General features: G+C 37.4%; 1 protein-coding gene and 1 non-coding gene across 3 annotated transcripts in view; one reads left to right on the top strand and one right to left on the bottom strand.

Annotated features, from left to right (window-relative positions):
* Positions 1-10009: 10009 nt before the first annotated feature.
* Positions 10010-22705, top strand: part of LOC138691073 (inter alpha-trypsin inhibitor, heavy chain 4-like) — a 196534-nt gene continuing 183838 nt past the window's right edge. For both annotated transcript variants that reach the window (XM_069812761.1, XM_069812760.1), the window contains exon 1: positions 10010-10043. In XM_069812761.1, coding sequence (XP_069668862.1) covers positions 10025-10043 — 19 coding nt within the window. In that variant the 5' untranslated portion in view covers positions 10010-10024. The remainder of the gene's footprint in view (positions 10044-22705) is intronic.
* On the bottom strand, positions 11835-11906 carry TRNAS-GGA (transfer RNA serine (anticodon GGA)). Its single transcript has one exon. It is a non-coding gene; the product is annotated as a tRNA-Ser (tRNA).

Genomic DNA, 22705 nt, shown 5'->3' with positions numbered 1-22705 from the left:
ATGCCTTACAAATTTTCGACTATAGAATACGCCGATATTGTGTATGTTTACGGTTTGTGCGATGGACGTTCCTTGCGTGCCGTCGCTGAATATGAACGACGCTTTCCGAACAGAAAGGTACCATATCGAAGAGTATTTACTGTCTATGGGGTTGAAGGAAAGACTTGATATAGCAAAGGCAGGGGAAGGTGCTGATCGATGCATTCCTAAATAATCTCAAATTTAAAGAAGTAATATTACTGTTTTACATATCACGGAAAATAAAAAACTTAGGCTACTCCTGAATTATTCCTGTCCACACCTTTGAAGAAACGGTCAGCGCGTCTGGCCGCGAAACCAGGTGGCCCGGGTTCGAATCCCGGTCGGGACAAGTTACCTGGTTGAGGTTTTTTCCGGGGTTTTCCCTCAACCCAATCCGGTCAAATGCTGGGTAACTTTCGGTGCTGGACCCCGGACTCATTTCACTGGCATTATCACTTTCATTTCATTCAGACGCTAAATAACCTAGATGTTGATACAGCGTCGTAAAATAACCCAATTAAAAAAATATTCCTATACGTTTAGAGGGTTGAAATGTCTCTCTAGCAATAAAATTTGGTCCAAGTTTGGAAGCGTAATGTGGAAGCAAATGCGGTTACTGGGTACGAGGCAAATAGCGTAGATATAGAAATTATGATTTACATAGTCAGAATTGCGAACAGTTCGATTCCTGATTTCGCCGAAACCCTGAGTAGTGTGTTGTTCTGTTGCTTTATGAATTCAATCTGCAAAATTTCAGGAGATTCCATCGGTTACAAACCAACCTCTATCTTCCTTTTTTAACAAAAATAAACTTTTTTTTAAGTCCACACCTGTGGAGTAACGGTCAGCGCGTCTGGCTGCAAAAATCAGGTGGCCCGGGTTCGATTCCCGGTCGGGGCAAGTTACCTGGTTGAGGTTTTTTCCGGGGTTTTCCCTCAACCCAATATGAGCAAATGCTGGGTAACTTTCGGTGTTGGACCCCGGACTCATTTCACCGGCATTATCGCCTTCATCTCATTCAGATGCTAAATAACCTTAAATGTTGATAAAGCGTCGTAAAATAACCTACTAAAAAAACTAAACTTTTTTCCCACTCGTCACTAGAGAAGGGAAACGATCTGATCGGATTATACTGTTTCACACTCATAATGAGCCGCCACTTAGGCTACTGCAGACGCGAGCTAACTTGCGTCCGCATACAGACATAAGGCTCATTCGCAATGAAAATTAAACATAACGTAAGCGTTAACTTAAGAATGTAAACCTTACGGTAAAATCAAGAAGTCATACCATCATTCACGATGGGAACATAAACATAACCGCAAACATACTTGGTAACCATGGAAACATAACGACGCCATTTCCTCATATTCTGTCGTATACTTCAGCGCTCCACGATTGTGTTCTGTTTGCAAATCACGTAAGCATAAGCATGAAAGTTTGGAGTATGCAAACTTTCATGTTAACGTCTTACGGTGAATCATTGTGAATGATCTCATTTGGTAGCCTGGGAGCAAACTTCTGTGTTTGTTTTACGGTTATGTTTAATTTCCATTGTGAAGGGGCCTATACAGCTAGTACAGAGTTCGTTCTACCTGACTGAGGTTGTGTTGATAGTTTGAGAGCACGAGTTGTCCACCCACGCTAATCTAAAGAACGAGGTACTGCTCGCTTCCGTATCTCAAGTCATAAAATGTGAAGGAGACTCATCTTCATTCACACCACCCTGACTCACACAGCGGCAAACGAAGTATTAGAGACAAAATGTACATTTTTCGTTATTCTGTAATGATTTATAGACCCTATACATCACACGTGTGTGGAACCACCGAGACAGTAGAAGTAAATTAATCAAATATTAAGCACAAATCTGTCCCTACTTTCCGGTCCTCCTTAACATCGCATTATGACACACACTGTTGAAGTCACATCATTATTTAGAAGAATATAAAACTAAATTTTATATAAATAATTGATTAAATGGCGATCTTACTCGTGTTAATTACGCAAGCATGTGCGGCTTACAGCTGTTTCGGTGCTACTTGACACCATCCTCAGAGCCTTCTGTGTCTCGGCGTCATTTCAACTTCGCTGCATGTTGTGTGGTTGCGTTCGTGTGATGAAGAGTTGTGTGAAATAGTGTGTGTGTTCTGAAATTGATCTGTGTGTTGAGTATTTGGTTAGAGTGTGTTAGTGTGTCTGTATATTTCATATTGTTCTAGTGTGTTGAGTTTCTGGTTTTTGGGTTGTATGTGTAGGATTTCCATGTCTGTTGTTGTTGATGTTTATTGACTTTACTGGCTTTGAGCCAGAGGCCGTTTTAGGGTCTTATACGCGCAGGATGCCCTCTCCAGCCATTGTACATAAATAACAATAAATATATATTTACATACTTATACACTATTTCTGGCTTAAGTGCCAGTAGGTGTGTGAGTGCGGTGATTGGCTTTTTATTTATTTTATTTTATTTTATTTTTTAATTTATTTTTTTTTGTTTTAATTATTTTGGTGTAGGCCTAATTTGTTAATTTTGGATGCTTAAGGAATGGTGAACGGGACAAGAGTTCGGGGTAAAAGATATCAGTTGATAGACAGCATTAAAGTATTATATGGGGAGATTAAGAGGAAAGCAAGAAAGGGAAATGCTGGGTTTGCAGTTAAAGACCTGCTCTTGGGCAGAACACTGTGCATACATACATACATTTTTAAGTTTCCCCTTCCGGTGGCAGAAGCGTCTGAATCGTTATGGAGACTTTCATGGTGTGGTGTTATTTTATTCATCTGCCTGTCTGTTGCTGTCGCGTGTCCTCTCAGACAGTATTCAAATTTCCAACAGTGTTTGCGGTTTTGTTTGTGTGTTTTAGTTTGGTGGTGGGGGCTGGTGGTAGTTGTAGAGGAGTTTCTCCAGTGTTGTTCTGTTGTTTGTGTTCGGGGGATTTGCGAAGATGTGTTGTGTATATACGCGATTTACTGCCGAATGTGTGTATTTCCTGTTTATGTTGTTTAGGTGTGTGAAGAGTGGCTTTGTTTTTGTGGTAGTGTAAACTGTGTTATTTCTGGTGCGTCTGTGCAGGTGGAAGATTTGGCGGAGAATTCTTCTTTCGCGAGCTTCGAATTTGGATTGGGTCGTTGGAGGGGCTTGTGTGAGGAAAATGGAGGGATGTATGCATAGGGATCTAACCAATGCTTTGTATAGGTGGAGGAATGTTTCGGTTATACAACCGGGTCGATTGATGCCACTTAGGTAGCTTATTGCTCTGGTGGCTGCGTTATATTTCCTCCAGGTTTCTTTAGCTACTTCGGTCCAGGAGAGTTTGGAGGTGAGGGGTATTCCTAGGTATGTGAGATTCCGCTGGAGTGGAAGTTGAGTGTTGGCTATTGTGATTGGGTTGTTCTGGAGGACCCGAGTCCGGAGTTTTGGGCGGAAGACGCATATCTGTGTTTTGTCTGTGTTGACTGTGATCCGCCACGTGTTGGTCCAATTTAGATACTGACTGAGTGTTGCGTTTAGTAACTTCCTAGCGGAGGGGAGTCGGGGGTGTGTTGCCCAATATGCGACGTCGTCTGCATATTGTGCCAGTCCTACTAGCGGGTTATTAGGGAGGGGAATATCTGCCACATAGATGTTATACAGACTGGGAGATATGACACTGCCTTGGGGGACTCCAGCTTCTATTCGGAAGGTCTGTATTTATGTTATTGTATGTGTGGCTAGCATTGGTTATGTGTTCGGCATATGTAGATGTATTGTGTCCTCTGGTTATTGCTTTAATGTGTTTTTTGTATCGAGTTTGGAATGATCTGCCTGTCTGTCCAATGTAGAAACTGTCGCAACTAGTGCATGTGAGTTTGTATACGCCTGTGTGGTTGTATTTATTTGTTTGTGTGTTGAGATGTCTTTGTAGTGTGTTTTCTGTTCTGTATGCTATGTTGTATTTCGTTTGTTCTTGTGTTTGTATTGTGTTTTTGTGTTTGTTGAGTTTTTGTTTTGTTTTCCTTATGATGTTATCTATTATGTTTGGGTTGTAACCATTTTCTTGTGCTATGTATTTGATTGTGTTCACTTCTTCATTGTAGTGTTGTTGGCTCATGGGTATGTTGAATAATCTGTGTACCATTGTCCTGAATGCAGCATGTTTGTGTTGTGTGAGCATGTTTGTGTTGTGTGAGGTGGTTGGATGTGTTGTGTATGTGTGTGGTGGCGGTGGTGGTTGGTTTTCTGTATATTTTGAAGGTGTGTTTGTTGTCAACTTTTGTTATGGTCATGTCTAGGAAATTTATGGAGTCATTGTTTTCAAGTTCCAGACACACTAAAACACACCCTAATCAAATTCTCAACACAGAAAATTTTCAGAACACACGCACTATTTGACACAACTCTTCATCACACGAACGCACCCACACAACAGGCAGCGAAGTTGAGATGGCGCCGAGACACAGAAGGCTCTGAGGATGGTGTCAAGTAACACCGAAACAGCTGTAAGCCGCACATGCTTACATAATTAACACGGGTAAGATCGCCATTTAATCAATTATTTATATTCACGTGTTAAAAGTAGTGTACGAAAGATTCAACATAAATTTTATAAACGAATTCATAGTAATAGTGAAGGTAGTGCACAACGGGCCAAAAGCAAGCCCAAGTGCAAGCTCCAGCCCTCGATTAGTAAAGCAATAACGGTTGGAACGCAGCGCCTGATCTGTCGTCCAGTGTGAAGCCACCTGATAGCACATGCACGGTACATATTAATAATGGCGAGGATTCCTTCTCGAACTCTCGATTCTACGAAGTGATCATCTTTCTGATGTCATCTGCAACAGCGGGTGCTGCTTTGATGTCCGCGGGGCCCTCTGGGTGCAGCGTAGCCGGAACAGATGGACTGAGAAATATCAGTATTGATTGATTATTGTAGACATTGTGTTCAGCTGCAATTAGGAGACTTCTGAACCGCCCCTAATGGGTATGCAAGACTTGAAAATCGTAAAAGCTATCTACCTAAATTACAAACTCCGTCGGCTAAGTGCTTGCCTGCCGATCCATAGTAGCGCTCGGGTGTGGGTTCGATTCCCGCTTGGGCTATTTACCTGGTTGAACTTTTTCCGAGGTTTTCCCCAACAGTAAGGCGAATGTCAGGTAATCTATGGCGAATCCTCGGCCTCATATCGCCAAATAGCCTACTATCTCACTATCACCAATCCCATCGCCGCTAAATAACCGGACAGTTGACACAGCGTCGTGAAATAACGAACTAAAATAAAATACATAGGGTGCTATGTATAGACATTTCGCTAGCCCGCGCTATGAGCGTGCTATGCTAGCCCCGGCTATCGAGTGATTACTTGTACAGAAATCATATCATATCATATCATATCATATCATATCATATCATATCATATCATATCATATCGCTGACACTGGTTTCTGAATACGAAAAACGTTAGTTCGCTGATCATCCACCGAAAGCCCGCGCTAAGAATGTCTATGAATATGGCCCATAGTGTTCTGTCAAAAGTAGATCTTTCACTGCAAACTAGTGATGGGTCCAACCGGCTCTGAGGTGCGAGCTAGCTCGTTGGCTCGCGCTCCCAAGAGAGAGTCGTTCAAAAGAGTCAGTTCGTTCACGAGCTGGTTGATAGTTTCTTCGTTCGCGAGAGGCTAGGCAGTTCGTTCAAAGAGCTGGTTGCGTAACACATCGAAACTGTCTATAATAGTATAATCTATGACATTAGGAATCCGAAGGATAACAGGGACAATCGTATTATGTTAAACAAAATAGATTAAAAAACAAAGTCTGCAACATAATCGTTACACAATGTCATACATATATTTTTCTACACACACATCAGCTGATAGAAAGCCGCGTAATATTAGTTCCATATCCGTCCGCTACTGGCGTATGGCGCGGGCTCACCTTACTGCAGATGTCACGTGATCATGCATTGGATGCCATTGGTTATTCGAGAGCGGGAGTCGTGAGACGAGCTGTTAGCTGGTTGAGAGTCGCGAGCTGAAGGAGCGAACGACCAGCTCTCAGCGAGCGAGCTAACTCATTACTAGCTCGAAGGAGAGAGTCGTTCAAAAGAGTCAGTTCGTTCGCGAACGACCCATTCTCCAATCTTTCATATTTTCCGCCCCCCTTTTAATCCCCGCATATGATCCATATCTTAATGTCATCTATCATCTGATATCTTCTTCTGCCCCGAACTCATCTCCCGTTTACCATTCCTATCAGTGCATTCTTCAGTAGACACTTTCTTCTCAGCCACTGACAAAGCCAATTCCTTTTCCTCTTTCTGATCAGTTTTAGCATCATTCTTTCTTCATCCACTCTTTCCAACACAGCTTCATTTCTTATTCTGTCTGTCCATTTTATACGCTCCATCCTTCTCCATATCCACATTTCAAATGCTTCTAATCGTTTCCTCTTCACTTCGTCGTAATATCCATGTTTCTGCCCCATAAAATGCCACACCCCACACAAAGCACCTAACTACTTTCTGCCTTAGTGGTGAGCATGGGTGGTGCAGTCGGTATAGCGCTGGCCTCCTATGCCCAAGGTTGCGGGTTCGATCCCGGGCCAGATCGATGGCATTTAAGTGTGCTTAATGCGACAGGCTCATGTCAGTAGATTTACTGGCATGTAAAAGAACTACTGCGGGACAAAATTCCGGCACATCCGGCGACGCTGATATAACCTCTGCAGTTGCGAGCGTCGTTAAATAAAACATATCATTTAACATTTAACTAATAAAAGAGCGTTGGAAATAGTTTACGAAAGTAATATGTGATTTTTGACTTACGACAGTATTTTACTGCATGTGCGACATTCTGTTTTAAAGGAAAGCGTGGACTCTGTGCTACCTACATATTTACTGGTCATTGCAAGTTACATATATATCCACTTACGAAGAGTCCAGGTTAACTCTTAGTGGAGTGGCAATACAGTAGAACCTCTATTATCCGTGGTAATGAAGGGGGCGGACTGAACGGTTAATGGAAAGAATCGGATAATCCATATCATAGAAGACTTTCATAAATTAAGTGTTGGATAATGCAGTTTCGTAATTTTCTCCGCGGTCATGTGTTTTATCACATTAGGTAGTGGATCAGAAGTTTCAAGTATAATAACTGTTGGAAAGAGTGGGTGAAGAAAGAATAATGCTGAAACTGATCAGGAAGAGAAAAATGAATTGGCTGTGTCACTGACTGAGAGGAAACTGCCTACTGAAGGATTCACTGGAAGGAATGGTGAACGGAAGAAGATTTCGGGGCAGAAGAAGATATCTAAAATAATAGACGGCATTAAGATATATGGATCATATGCGGAGACTAAGAGGAAGGCAGAAAATAGGAAAGACTGTAGAATGCTGGGTTTGCAGTGACAGAACAGAATGAATGAATGAATGTCAATGACGGGTTTCTAAGGGTCAAGGAAACTTCTATGATGGATTTCCGTGGAAAGATAGGAAAAGTGTAGGTCTCATGCTATTATTTAAGTAATTTATACACTTTATTCTTGTTTTTTTTTTATTAAATCTCGCATAATTAACTCTAATCTCATATTCCGATGTGAGATGAACCACAGTTCCTCTTTTCCAAAACCACCCAATTATGTGGACTTCTCTTCGATACTTAGCACAATATGTATTCTTTTGGGACTTCTGAAAGACGTTTTTCAGAGAAATTAAACAGGTCACTCGAACAGTAGATCATAATGTGTAAGGACAAAGGCTTGTAATATCACTCTCTATAAAACATACGTACTAATGTATTATGTAGTACTCAATATTTTTTCTGCAACAAAAAAGGGAAAGAATGACAGACGGATAATCCAACAATCGGTTAATAGGGTGGCGGATAATCGGGGTTCTACTGTACTATAGACCAGGCCTGCACAAACGGCGCTCATCGAGCGCGGCCGCTTCTTCGGAGCGGGAGAGCCGTCCAAACTGCTCGCCGGAAAGTTACGTCGCAATGACGTAGGCCTGAAATAGGTAGAGGATAGTCCACGCAGCTATCTGGTGTAGTGTGTGTTATCAGTAGCTATTTCACTTTGCCTATCTACGGCTACATAATGGAGGAATCTAAAAGACGAAAAAGTGATCATCAGGCAAATTCTTTCAATATTGAATGGGGAAAATGCTTATTCTTTCACAGCAGCTGGAGTCAATACTTATCTGCCACAAAAGTTTGAAAGAAAGAGGAAAACATAATAAAATGCGTCATTACTAATCCACACATAGAGATACGATGGTTTTGTTGGTGAAGATCGCAGTAAAAAGGTTCAGGAGTTGAAAGTTGCATTATTACATGAGGTAGGGTACGTTAGAATTTATTAATCTTCAACAATTTAAATATCTCTCTTCAGGGAAAAGGCCAGCTCATTGTTGATATGTTGAATAAATTACGGGATTTCAGTCGTAAACTTACACTTTTCGTAAGTCAGTTTCGGGAAGGTAATATGGCTCACTTTCTAACTATAGAAACTGCTCGTGATGAAGCCAAGTTAAACGATTATGTGCAAACATTAATTGAAATTCAAAATGAATTTAATTCTAGGTTCCAAGATCTTGTCTTAACTGGAAAGAAGTTTAAAGTTATCATAATAAATTCCTTCAACCCAGTTGAAACAGTGTCATACATAACATTTAAGTGTGCTTAAATGCAACAGGCTCAAAATTTCGGCATACGGGCGACGCTGATATAACCTCGGCAGTTGCGAGCGTCGTTAAATAAAACATAACATTTAACATTTAACGATTTACAGCTTAAGCTTATTGATCTTCAATGTGACCTAAGGGCTAAAGACCGTTTGAATAATATTACTAGTCTGGTTGACTTTTACAAGACTAAACCTCAGCAATAATATCCACGACTACACAGGCTGGCTGTGAAAATGATTGCTATGTTTGGCTCAACATTTATATTTGTGAGGAACTGTTTTCTATAATCAACTTTAATAAAGGCAGACATCGAACATCTGTAACTGATGTTTCATTACGATCAGTAGGCTACTGTTCCTTTCAGCTGCCAACAGCATAAAACCTCGTTTTCATGTATTGATAAATAAAAATATAACAAAATGATATTGTGCATTTAAGTAGCTATAGAATTTCTATTATTCCTGTAAAATAAATATTTCTTTATTAATTAATAATAGTCCAAGATAGTTTTGTAAACACTGAGCGGGAATTCATTTCATAAACACCTTGTGTACATTTTGTACGAGATCACCCCTTCTTCCAGTCCACCCTATACAGAGCGCAGCTAATATCTGCATTCCGCTCATGACCTGTGAGCCGGCTCGGAGAGCGCAAACCTTGTGCCTGCCTGCTATAGACTGAAGAGCCTGGACTGAAACCCGGATGTAGGTAATTTCTCATTTCGTCGGTAAATTCAAGATCGTTTTTGGGTCCACTCAACTTCCTAAAATGGATAAATTGACTCTGCAGATATGGACTAGATGAACCCTGACTCAAAGGCAGGTGGAAGCGTGATTTTTCATCTGTTCTAAACATCCAGAACAGGTCCGGAGTCCATTCACTCTCCTGCAGAGGCGGATACTGGGACTTTCTCAGAAATGAAGCAAAGTGCTAAGACCATCACTTCTTTCCAGTGTCGAGATCCAAGAAAGGTGTCTGTCTCATGTGCTGTACGCAAACTGCAGCTCGAAGCTAACAAATATTGCTTTTAAAAGATCTTCGGTAGTTGATTGAGGCATGCACAAGTGAGTTATGTGGGAAGACGGTGACCTTGAGCGGATTTAGAACACCATTTGGAGCGTGGTGCCAAGAACACGGGACGGTAAGCAAATCAATCGCGACGGTTCTCACGGGCTTGTTGTCTATTCCGTCCGCGCGCCTTTCTGTGTTTTATTGTAACCCACTCGTTCCGTGGGATTCCTCGGCTCGGGAAAACAAAACAACATCGCATCACGCCGTTTCCCACGCCTGAGTACATACATTACATCGCTGTTTAACGACGGCCTGTCAACCAAAAGAGATGTGTGACGTCTTACGAGGTAGGTAGAATCACCGACTTATCACCAATACTACTCTTATACCTGTACAAACCGGTGCCATCCACCAGCCCATGGTCTACAGTCTCTGTTTTCCAACTCATCTTATATAATATAGGCCTACTGTTCAGAGAAACTGGTTATGACTTAACGTGACATCGCTCAAGCAGAAGCCTTTAAGGCTCATTCACAATGAAAATTAAACATAACATAAGCGTTAACTTAAAAATGTAAACGTTACGGTAAAATCAAGAGCATTCACGATGGGAACATAAACATAACCGCAAACATACTGGGTAACCATGGAAACATAACAACGACGCCATTTCCTCAAATTCTGTCGTATACTTCAGCGCTCCACGATTGTGTACTGTTTGCAAATCACGTAATAAGCATGAAAGTTTGGAGTTCGCAAACTTTCATATTAACGTCTTACGTCAATGTTTATGTGAATCATTGTGAATGATCCCATTTGGTAACCTGGCCGCAAACTTCTGTGTTTATGTTACGGTTATGTTTAATTTTCATTGTGAATGAGCCTTTAGAGAAAATAAGTAGGAAGAACAAGAAAACAGAAGATTAGAAGAGAAAGGAGGGGGAGAAGGTAGCGATATAAAATTTCGCTACACGTGACGCGGCAAAATTCTTCTATGGACGGGCGCACTAATACAAGAAAACGTAAACTAGATACAGTACATATTACCTAAATTCAAATATGACAAATAAATAAACAAAAATAAAACAAAATTCAGACATATCTCATAAAGTAACACAAAATAATAATAATCTGCCTACAAGATTGCGGTCCTCATTCTCGTAAGGTTACATACTAATATCAGTCGTTCACAAAAAACGACAAAGTGCGCGGTAGCGTCGAGGTTATGGCATAACACTATAATACCGGAAGGTCGGATGTTCGATTCCCAATGGGGTCAATGATCTAATCCTTCCGGCCTCACAATGGTCTTGGGGTGTACTCAGTCTCTAACAAAAATGAGTACCAGGGGCATTCCTGCAGACCCTACAGTAACACTGTATAAGACAACGCAAAAACGAATTGACTTCCGAAGAGAAAGAGATAACTTCTACACCAGAATTATAACTCAGTTCCTTTGAATAAGGGGTTACTATCCCACTTGATGGTCACCGTTTTTCCTCTGGGAAAGTTGGTAATATTAGATGTGAGAAACAACATTCGACTCTTGTTCCTGGAAGGTTGTCACGCTTGAAGAAAAAACGTGACAAACTGAAACGTTAGTCCATTGTTGATATACTCACACTGCCCTGATCTGCTCCTATGCATCAGGAGCGGAATCCATACAACGCAATATCCCAATATTTAAAATAGAATCATTTCAGTAAAATGAATAAAACTGTTAAATTAGAGTATCAAATATGTGTAAGTTTATTAGAGTCAAATTACATATCAATAGTATACACGTTGAACCATTATGATATTACATGAAATTGTATATAAAAGTTTTTGACAAACGTTTTCGCCATAACCATGGCATCTTCAGGTCATATTAAATGAGAACACAATAACATATGATGAACACTTAAAATATTCTGGTTAAAACAATCGTTAAAAAGTTAAAAAATGGTGTGGTAGGCAGTTTGAATATATGCCGTTAAAAATGTACATATAGCATGAAATTAACACCATGAAGTACATAGAATAGGCAATTAACACTGTTCTAATTTATTTTGATGTACCGAAGTACATATGATATTTCCATGCAGATATTCTGCTTTCTCAGATGATGAGAGAGAGATGGAACGGAGAAAAATTCTCCCCGGCGCCGGGATTTGAACCCGGGTTTTCAGCTCTCCGTGCTGATGCTTTAACCACTAAGCCACGCCGGGTTCAAATCCCGGCGCCGGGGAGAATTTTTCTCCGTTCCATCTCTCTCTCATCATCTGAGAAAGAATATCTGCATGGAAATATCATATGTACTTCGGTACATCAAAATAAATATGATATGCGTAATAAATCACTTTGTGATTTAAAGACGGCGCCCATACCGTCGGACCCCGGCCAACCAGTCACTCATCTGAGTGCACCTCTACACATGTATGGACTTCGGTCCATACGTGCATAGACATCTATGACGTAGTGCAGAGGGCGGCCACCAGAGGGAACCCAAGAGATGGAGCTTAATCTGAGACGATTCTCAACGGTGTCGGGATTGTATCCGGCGTGGCTTAGTGGTTAAAGCATCAGCACGGAGAGCTGAAAACCCGGGTTCAAATCCCGGCGCCGGGGAGAATTTTTCTCCGTTCCATCTCTCTCTCATCAACTGTTCTAATTGATAAGTGTACAAAGAAGTAGAATAAAAGCATAACAATCTTCAAATACAGGCAGATGGAATTCCCAAAATAACGAAACATGCTACAGTATGTAGGTCGCTCGTGCTGCTGTTTTATGGGCGTATGAAATCAAAGCCAAAATAGTTGAGGAGAGGCTGACCTGATTCCAATGAAGCAGCAACACGACTTATATTATAGTTATCGGACCCAACATGCCTTTAAAATTGTTAAATTAGAGTTAAAATACCAATTTTGTTAAAAATGAAATTTGAAAAACATATATTTGATACCATTAATTTTAATACACATAGAAATAAAGAAGAAGCAAGCATAACAATAGGGAAAAGAATCAAAATATAAACTAAAATAAGATTGAAGAAAAAATCAAAAGAGGAGAGGAGAGGAGAGGAGAGGAGAGGAGAGGAGAGGAGAGGAGAGGAGAGGAGAGGAGAGGAGAGGAGAGGAGAGGAGAGGAGAGGAGAGGAGAGGAGAGGAGAGGAGAGGAGAGATTTGAACAATATGTTTCAATATTCTTACATCATCTTAAAGTTTAAACTACTAAAAGACAAATTTAATCTGCCGTGTAGTACATCTTACACTCTCTGGATGATTCATGCAATGAACTTGATCTGGTTTTACATGAACTCATTGTCTCACTTGCTCTGTTTAATCACTTCCGCGTTTGATTGGTTACTGCCAACTTCACATTCGTCAACTGCATTATTTCCCTCCGCCCTATTTAAAGACAAGGGAGACTTGGCTGTGGGTTTTGCCCCTGTTTGAGATGCAGTAGGGGGCCTTGCTTTCTGTTCCGTGTCCAGCGCCCTCAAGGTCGCTCGTGAGTTCCATCTCATTGCTGAGAGTCGGGAAAAGCTATAAACACGTCCAGACATACGAGACCTGCTTCCAAAATGATCTGAACTGTCACATTTCGAAGAAATTTGTAAGCAATGTCGCCAAACTAAAACGCCAAAATTATTGACTTCAAAATGTGTCACATATGTTAGATTTAATAAGAATCAAATAAAAAACTCACGCAGTTTATTGAAAGAGAAATTTGTTTTCCTTAAATGGAAGATTGCTTAGTTCTTCTGTACTCTATACTCTTCTTTGGCGACCTATAACCTATATTTGTATGAGAGTGGTATTTGAGCAGTTGTTCCAATCAGTTTTGTTGCATTATATTTTCTCTTTTCTTTACATTAACTAAATGTAAACTATTATGTTGTTTCAATTACCCAGAAATTTACAAAAACATACTGATATCGAAAAAAAAAAATGTTTCTTGCATGCCGCCTATCTGCCCATGTATCCAGCCTTTCCTCCTAACCCAGGCCTGCAGAACTGTAGCTCCTGAGAGCACTGCTATACTCCCCTTTCTTACCCCACCCACCTTTTCTACCAGTGCAGTCATGGCGTTCTAGTTACGCTTGGCTGCATTAACATTCATTCGCGGCGGTAGGTATACAATACGCTATCAAGAATTACAAATGAACAGATAATAAAATTTTTAGGAACATACCTTTAGAAAGTACGAGAAAAATGAATGAGGGAAATAAATAAATTAAAAGACATGTAAAATAAATTTTGAAATGTATGTGTGCATATAACGTAAGAAGATCTACCTATGTGTATCGTCCTATTGCTAGTAAAGCCGATTAAATCCACTTTTTGTGTAAAATAAGTTAAGTACAGTCCCTGACATGTCTTTCCGTGCTCTGTATTCTACTAAAATGAAATAAGTCCGAAATGTTGCTTGCAGGCAACAAAGCAATTACTTTATTTGAAGAATTTATTATGATTTTTCGCCCATTAATAAAGTTTTAATTCCTGTTTTTACAAAACTTGTATTACTGGTTTTAACTGGTTTTACTAATAATAGGACGATAAATAAATTGTACGTTGATAAGTGAGTGATAGCTATATGACCGGATGTCAATGCTGTCATTCAACATTGTAACGCACTCCAGCCAAATAAATAAATAAATAAATAAATAAATAAATAAATAAATAAATAAATAAATACGTAAATAAGTAAAATAAATAAGTAAATACGTAAATAAATAAATAAGTAAATAAATAAATAAAATAAATAAATAAATAAATAAATAAATAAATAAATAAATAAATAAATAAATAAATAAATAAGTAATTAAGTAAATAAGTAGGCCTAAGTAAATAAGAAAATAAGTAACTAAGTAAACAAACAAACAAACAAACAAATAATACGCGTACTGCAGTTTAAAGAGAACTGGAATATGGCAAAATCTAAACACGTGAAGGAATATTACTTCCAAAGAAAATAGTAATATGATTATTTTGTTGTTGAAGACGAAAGAATTGCTTGTTTACTGTGTCCCATCCAATTTATTTCCACTCGTCATTTCAATATTACACCACATTTCAACAAAGTCCATATTAAGAATTATGAAATGCACAAACTTTCGGGTAAGTTCATTATTACGAACTGTATATTGATTATTTATTTATATACTGTAAAATTAAGGACGTCACTCCTTGTGTTCATTTTGAATTGAAATTAATAGTGATTTTCAAGTTTCATTACTTAAATGCTATAAATTTATGTTTCCGTAGGTGATGATAGGAGGAAAGTTTTCGAAAATCTAAAACAGGTTAGGTGCAAAGAAATCTCAAACAAACTACCGGCAGGAAATCTAGCATAATTGTAAACCTTGAAACGAGATAACGCATTATAAAAACAATGAATTTATTACAATCCTTTTTGAAAATTACATGCCGCCACTGATGGACCTTTGACGACAGGAGAAGGTAAATAACTCTACGCGGAAGTCGATCATCCCCAATAGAAGTGGAGTGAGGCTGACGTCATATTTCCCCTTCTTACGAGTTCTGCTGGCCTGTCCTAACCTATGGGAAAGACTCTGTTTATGCTCAAGTACAGCGAATTAGTTTACCTATTAAAAGCATGCTTTAGCTGATTACCTGCTTGGGGTTTTTACCCGAGACTTCTCTTAACTCTAAGGAAAATATCAGGTAATTCCATGAAGAATCCTCGGACTCGTCTCCCCATATATGTACCATTTCGCCATCACAAATTCTACCGACGCTAAAAATAACCTCGCAGTTCACATAACGTTGCTAAATAACTGATCAAGGAAAATAAGTATGCACCTGAAATACGATAAATTTTACACTAATAACATTATTATTATTATTATTATTATTATTATTATTATTATTATCATTATTAGGTACTGATAGCATTCCTAATTTTATAATTTAGGCTTGCTCTAATATCCTCACACCCGTTTTAACTTTTTCATTCAATCTTAGTTTAAAAACAGGAATTTATCCTTCACTTTGGAAGGGAGCATCTATTATCCCAGTTTTTAAAAATGGTAATAAAAACAGTGTTACTAATTATAGACCTATTTCTATCCTAAACAATTTTAAAAAATTGAAAAAATAATTCACAAACGTATTTCATTTTATGTCAAAAATAAGATCAATTCAGCCCAACATGGATTTACTAGAAGGAAATCTACTACTACTAATTTAGTTTACTATCTCAATCTCATAATGCCTGCAGTTGAAACTCAAGGTCAAATTGAATCAATTTATTCTGATTTTAGCAAAGCATTTGACGTTGTTCCTCAGAAAATTGTATTAAATAAATTAAGTAATTTTGGTCTCTCCACTATCTATGTTAATTGGCTTGAAAATTATTTAACAGATAGACAATCTTGTGTTCGACTAGGTAATTCTCTCTCGGTTCCATTCAATAGTTTATGTGGAGTTCCTCAAGGGTCTACATTGGGACCTCTCTTATTTTTATTATTTATAAATGATATAAGTAAAAGAATAAGTTCTAGCTGCCTTTTATTTGCGGAGGATCTCAAAATCTTTCGTAAAATTAATAGTTTGGCTGATTGTCAAATTCTACAAAATGACATTAATTCAATTTCACGATGGTCTATTGAAAATGGAATGAAAATTAATCAATCCAAAACTTTTGTCATTTCCTTCTCACGGAAAACTACTTCCCTAAATTTAATTATTCTCTTAGTAATGTCATAATTACTAAGAAAGATAGTATTAGAGATCTTGGTGTCATACTTGATTCAAAATTATATTTCCATGATCATGTGCAACATATTTATACCCATTCATTAAGAATACTTGGTCTAATTAGATCTATAACTTATTCTTTTTCTACTGCTATGTTTCTATTAATTTTATACTATACATTGGTTAAATCCAAGCTTGAATATGCATCTGTTGTATGGAACTCCATTACTTCCACTGACTCGGCTAAATTGGAGAATATTCCAAGAAAATTTATTTCCTTGTGTTCTCATACATTTTTACCAAATTCCGATGACTATAAATATGAGATTAACTCTAAATATTTTAACTGCTGCAGTTTATTTTCCAGACGTCAAGATCTTTATTATTTATTTTTTTGTAAAGTTCTTAAGGGTGATATTGATTGTGAATCATTCATAAGCAATATCTGTCTTCGTATTCTTGCTAAAGGTTTAAGATTTCATAACATTTTTATAATAGTAATTCTAAATCTCTCTCTCCGGTCTGCAGATGTATAAAATATGTTAATTTGCATGGATTGAACTTGGATCCATTTAATGTGTAGTATATATATATATATATATATATATATATATATATATATATATATATATATATATATATATTTTTAGTTTCATCATTATATATCCTTACTTGTTATTTAATATCTTTTAGTATATGTTCGATATTGCTATTTATTTTGTTGCATTTGGTCAATGATTAATGTTGACTATTATATTGATTGTATTTCATCACACTGCCATTTTCTATCATTCATTCTCATCATCATTTGTTGTTTTGTTTTGTATCTTGTGCTAAATTGTAAATGGCCTTGTGCTGTTTTGCACGTTAATATTCTAAATAAATAAATAAAAAATAAATAAACTTTTATTATTATTATTATTATTATTATTATTATTATTATTATTATTATTATTATTCTCTGGGACAGAAATATTACCAAAAAAATAAATAATAAATTTTTAGAGTAATAGTAAGAAGTATGGAACAAAAACTTAGCAGCTGAAACATCAAACAATTTCTAAATTATTAACTATGGAAATGGACTTTTACAGAAGAACGGCTTTAATATCAAATACTTACTTACTTACTTACATACCTACTTACTGGCTTTTAAGGAACACGGAGGTTCATTGCCGCCCTCACATAAGCCCGCCATTGGTCCCTATCCTAAGCAAGATTAATCCAGTCTCTACCATCATATCCCACTTCCCTCAAATCCATTTTTATATTATCTTCCCATCTACGTCTCGGCCTCCCCAAAGGTCTTTTTCCCGCCGGCCTTCCAACTAACACTCTATATGCATTTCTGGGTTCGCCCGTACGTGCCACATGCCTTGCCCATCTCAAACGTCTGGATTTAATGTCCCTAATTATGTGAGGTGAAGAATACAATGCGTGCAGCTCTGCGTTGTGTAACTTTCTCCATTCTCCTGTAACTTCATCCCTCTTAGCCCCAAATATTTTCCTAAGAACCTTATTCTTAAGCACCCTTAATCTCTGTTCCTCTCTCAAAGTGAGAGTCCAAGTTTCACAACCATAAAGAACAACCGGTAATATAACTGTTTTATAAATTCTAACTTTCAGATTTTTTGACAGCAGACTAGATGACAAAAGCTTCTCAACCGAATAATAACAGGCATTTCCCATATTTATTCTGCATTTAATTTCCTCCCGAGTGTCATTTATATTTGTTACTGTTGCTCCAAGATATTTGAATTTTTCCACCTCTTCGAAGGATAAATCTCCAATTTTTATAGTTCCATTTCGCACAATATTCTGATCACGAGACATAATCATATACTTAGTCTTTTCGGGATTTATTTTCAACCCTATCGCTTTACTTGCTTCAAGTAGAATTTCCGTGTTTTCCCTAATCGTTTGTGGATTTTCTGCTAACACATTCACGTCATCCGCATAGACAAGAATTTAATATCAAATATAGACAAAATTAGAAACAACATTATAAAATCTAAAATGGCAGTAAAAAATTCAATATTGGATTATGTACAACATAAAAATTGTAAAGGTACGGACATGTAAAAAGGACGAGTGGAGAACGATTGCCAAAAAAAAAGTGTTGAAATGGTTGTCGCCCGAGAGGTTGCAAAATAATTCAGGATTTATAGCGGTCATCAGCACAGTGCACTCTTAGGCTACCGTCTCTCACCCGTGAACACACTAGTGCATCCGTGGCTGCCGTCAGATATGCAGTATTCCAGTGGCGGGGTTTCGTTCGTGCCAGGAATTACGTCAGCAATAATAGTTTAATGTTACACACAATGTTCAATTAAAATAGGCATATTTTATATAATTAATAAATATTCAGCGTGTTCGTTTATAATGTCAATAACCTAAAAATATAGGTCTCTTCTGAAATTACTGAGGAGTTCAGTGAAAGAAGTGGACAAGCCACAAATCCTGATATGTAGAATATCTCATTATTTCACTGGGATTTTTACTTTTCATCCTAGGCCAAGACTAAATACAGTAATATGAATGATTAGAACCGGAGACAGGTAGATTCGAGGAATTGGTAAAAACGGTTTTTCGAAAATTTCGTAATTTAATAGCTGCCGAAATTAGAGTTAGATCGAATTTATTTTACACTTAAAGTGCCCAAACAAATTGGAGATAGCAATGTGAAATCTTGTTAGGTCTGAAGTGGAAAAGCTCTTATGCTAGGACAGGAAAATGAATCGAGACAGCTTCAGTCCAAATAATAATAATAATAATAATAATAATAATAATAATAATAATAATAATAATAATAACAGTGGCAGTAATATCAACAATAAATATAAAGACTACTACGATATTTTCTTCATTTTTCTGAATTCCAAAGTATGCCATACTAGTGTTTAATCAGCATAAATTTTATTTATCCAATATAATTATTTTACTAAATTTCAAAACTCACAATTAACTCGAAAACTTTAAGCAATGGAATCAGTTCGAAAACAAATATGAAATCACCGTGATGATTTCTATGAGAATCCGCAGTTATAACAGACCAAAGTTTAGTCACTCTGCATATCAAAGTCCGCCAGGTGAAAATGCTCCTTTATTTAGGCCTAACTCTCCGTAACACGGAAACTAGTAAATATTTTGAAAGTAACCACTTTTAAAACTAATTTTCATTCTTTCTAAACATTTCTCTCGCTTTGACCCCCATCCAAAGTGAAAAATAGAAACGTTTGCAGATTACCAACTTTTGAGGGTGTCAATGTCTATTTTCAACAGGTTTTTTCGAAGTTAGTTTTTTTTCTCACTTTCCAAAAAAAAAAAAAAGATTTTGATTTCGAAATTTTATCTATGATTTCCGTATACATGTATCTACGAATCCTAAAAACTACAGCGCGCTTGATTGACTATCATAGGAACTACGACATGATTATGTTCAACGGTACGGCAAATAGAGTCCTCGTCTACAGCTACTGACTACTCTCCACTGATCGCCCGCACCAGCTACGGCAGCTTTCTCTCTCTCCCTTCAGCATCAAGGTGCATGTTCCGATACACCTTACTCGATACCTATTTCAGCGAGTATTGATGACCATTGCTTTATAGCAGCGATCATCAGCACAGTGCACCCTCGGGCTAGCGTCTCTTACCCGTGGATAAGATATTGCACTGGCGAGCATCCGTGGTTGCTGGCGAGTATGCTTTCTCCTCTCCCTTCTGAACGACGAAGCATATTACGATGCACTCGTTACACTTTACCCATTTCAGCGAGTGCTGACGACCACTGGTTTCTAACAACAAGTAGTCATAGTAGACGTAGTTCACTGAAACCTGCGAAGTGTGGGCGTTTAAAAACCGAAAGGATTGGAAATAATAATAATAATGATAATGATAATAATAATTATTATTTTATACATCTTGATTACACAAATTTTAACACTATATCACTTCGGAAAACGTATTGTGTTCTTTCACGTGTTAAATTTAAGGTGAAAATTTAACACGTGAAAGACACACAATACGTTTTCCGAAATAATTATTTATTATTATTATTATTATTATTATTATTATTATTATTATTATTATTATTATTATTACTCAATTATTGGTCCCTGTGATTCATTTCGTTCTTACTTCTATAAGAAACAGTAGAGTATTTCACAAAGAGCTATGTTGGTTATTCACGAGAAGTCGAGAGGAAGGAATACAACCTTTACGACCATGGCTGCTGATTATGATGAACTTCACTCAGTTAAGAATCCCAGCAGCTAAGTTAGTACTCATGCCGAAAATATTAGTTACAGTAAGTGTATGGAAATTAAAAGAATACCGATTCCAATGTTACGTCATTCATCGGTGATCTTGTCTCACGTCAGCAGTATATGGTATAACGTCTGATTCACATTGGGGCGAGACGTTTTACCGAAAAAATGCATCTAGCTCCGCCACCGTTCGAAAACGGACCTATGTTCATATGAACTTTTTCACTCAAAATGACCTAAGATATCGTATCCTAAATTTTTGGCCTTTCCTCGTGAATCACTCTGTATATATGATTGGAGAATGCTGGATTTGTAATGATAGACCTGTCCTTGGGCAGAACACTATGAATGAAATTAATGATATGTACTGTATATAAACAGAAGTGGAGAAAATTCAGTCTTGTTTTACTTCACTAAAATTGTTTCGTCCTTGTGAGAGCCTATTAGTACATCTGTCAACAAAACTGTTTTATCCTTTCCTTTCTTATTCTGCTTTACCTCCCCTTTCATCCCACTTACGCACCACTGCGAGTAGGAAAGGGAGATTCATTAGATCGCACACTAGACATTTCACAAGTGTGGGGCTCCCTTGTTATGGACTCAGCATGACGCACAGCCACCGCTGAGACATTGCATGTCAATCATAAGGTAACGGACAAAACACTCAGCCCCGTGAACGGAAGATCAATTTCTTGCAAAGCCAATGTCGGTAATCGAACCTGACAGTTTTGTTGAAGTGCAATATTGATACCCACACAGCCACAACGGCGAACAAATCTGTTGCATGTATTATATTACAAATCTTTTTTAATTTGTTGTGGTGTCTGAAATTTTGCTAACGATTATCTGTCGTCAAGTCAGGAACTGCAACCGCACTGAATCTACATATTCAGAGAGAAAGAATAATCTAATTATAATGATAGCGAAAATTATAGTAATAGTAATAATAATAATAATAATAATAATAATAATAATAATAATAATAATAATGATAAACATTAACTAAATCATCATCCCGTTCCTCCTCCATTGTGAGAATTCTGAATCAATATTAACCACATCCGCATCCGACGGGCATTTGGTCAGAATGACTGATGATCAATGATCGGAGACAATAAAGAAAAAATACAAGACAAAGAAGACGTACACATCGTAAATTTCCGCTTCTACGCCCGAAAAGTAACCAAAATCTGTTTAATCTTCAGAAGAAAGTGATATATATATATATATATATATATATATATATATATATATATATATATATATATATATATATATATATATATATAAGTTACAGTGCCAGCAGGTGATGATGATGATGATGATAGATGATAATAATGATAATAATAATAATAATAATAATAATAATAATATGTAAATAAAAAATCACTGCTATTCTCACTTATGTAAACAGAAAGACGATATAAATAAGATTTACAGACAAAGAGAAGGCTGGTAAATAGAGCAGAATAATTTAGGTATAAGGATTCAAATAGAATGTCATATATAGGGCCCGGATTTTTCGAAAATGCATATACGCATATGCAAATGCATATTTTGAGGGTTAGTCATGTTTCGGCATTCATTTAGTTTATGTATGATCAATTATCTGACATTTATGAACGAACTGTAAATCTAGTAATGAATTTGTATGTCGGACATCCCTTGGCACCACAATAACCTTCCTATTTCAAGTGAAATGTTAATGGTACCATAATTCCAGTCTCACAATTCATGCAGGTACATGGACGTTGCAGACCTTTCTGACAAAAGGAATTTCTTATATTCCTTTCTCAATGCAATATCCTCTCAAAGTGTGTGTCATCTGCTGACTTGTTTTTCATGTAGGCCTACTAATAGTTTATGCGGTGTTCTGTCAGATTAAACTAAAAATGCCTAAAGATAAGTCCACTAAATTATTTTTAATTAAACAGTGGATTTCAGGCAATAGTGACTATTCAAGTGACGGCGATGTAGTGTATTGTCAAGTATGTGAGAAGACTGTGAAATGCGAGAAAAAGTTTTAACTAGAACAGCATT

Source organism: Periplaneta americana, chromosome 16 (genome assembly GCF_040183065.1).
Source record: "Periplaneta americana isolate PAMFEO1 chromosome 16, P.americana_PAMFEO1_priV1, whole genome shotgun sequence".
NCBI lineage: Eukaryota > Metazoa > Arthropoda > Insecta > Blattodea > Blattidae > Periplaneta > Periplaneta americana.
This window is presented reverse-complemented; position numbering and strand designations above follow the sequence as displayed.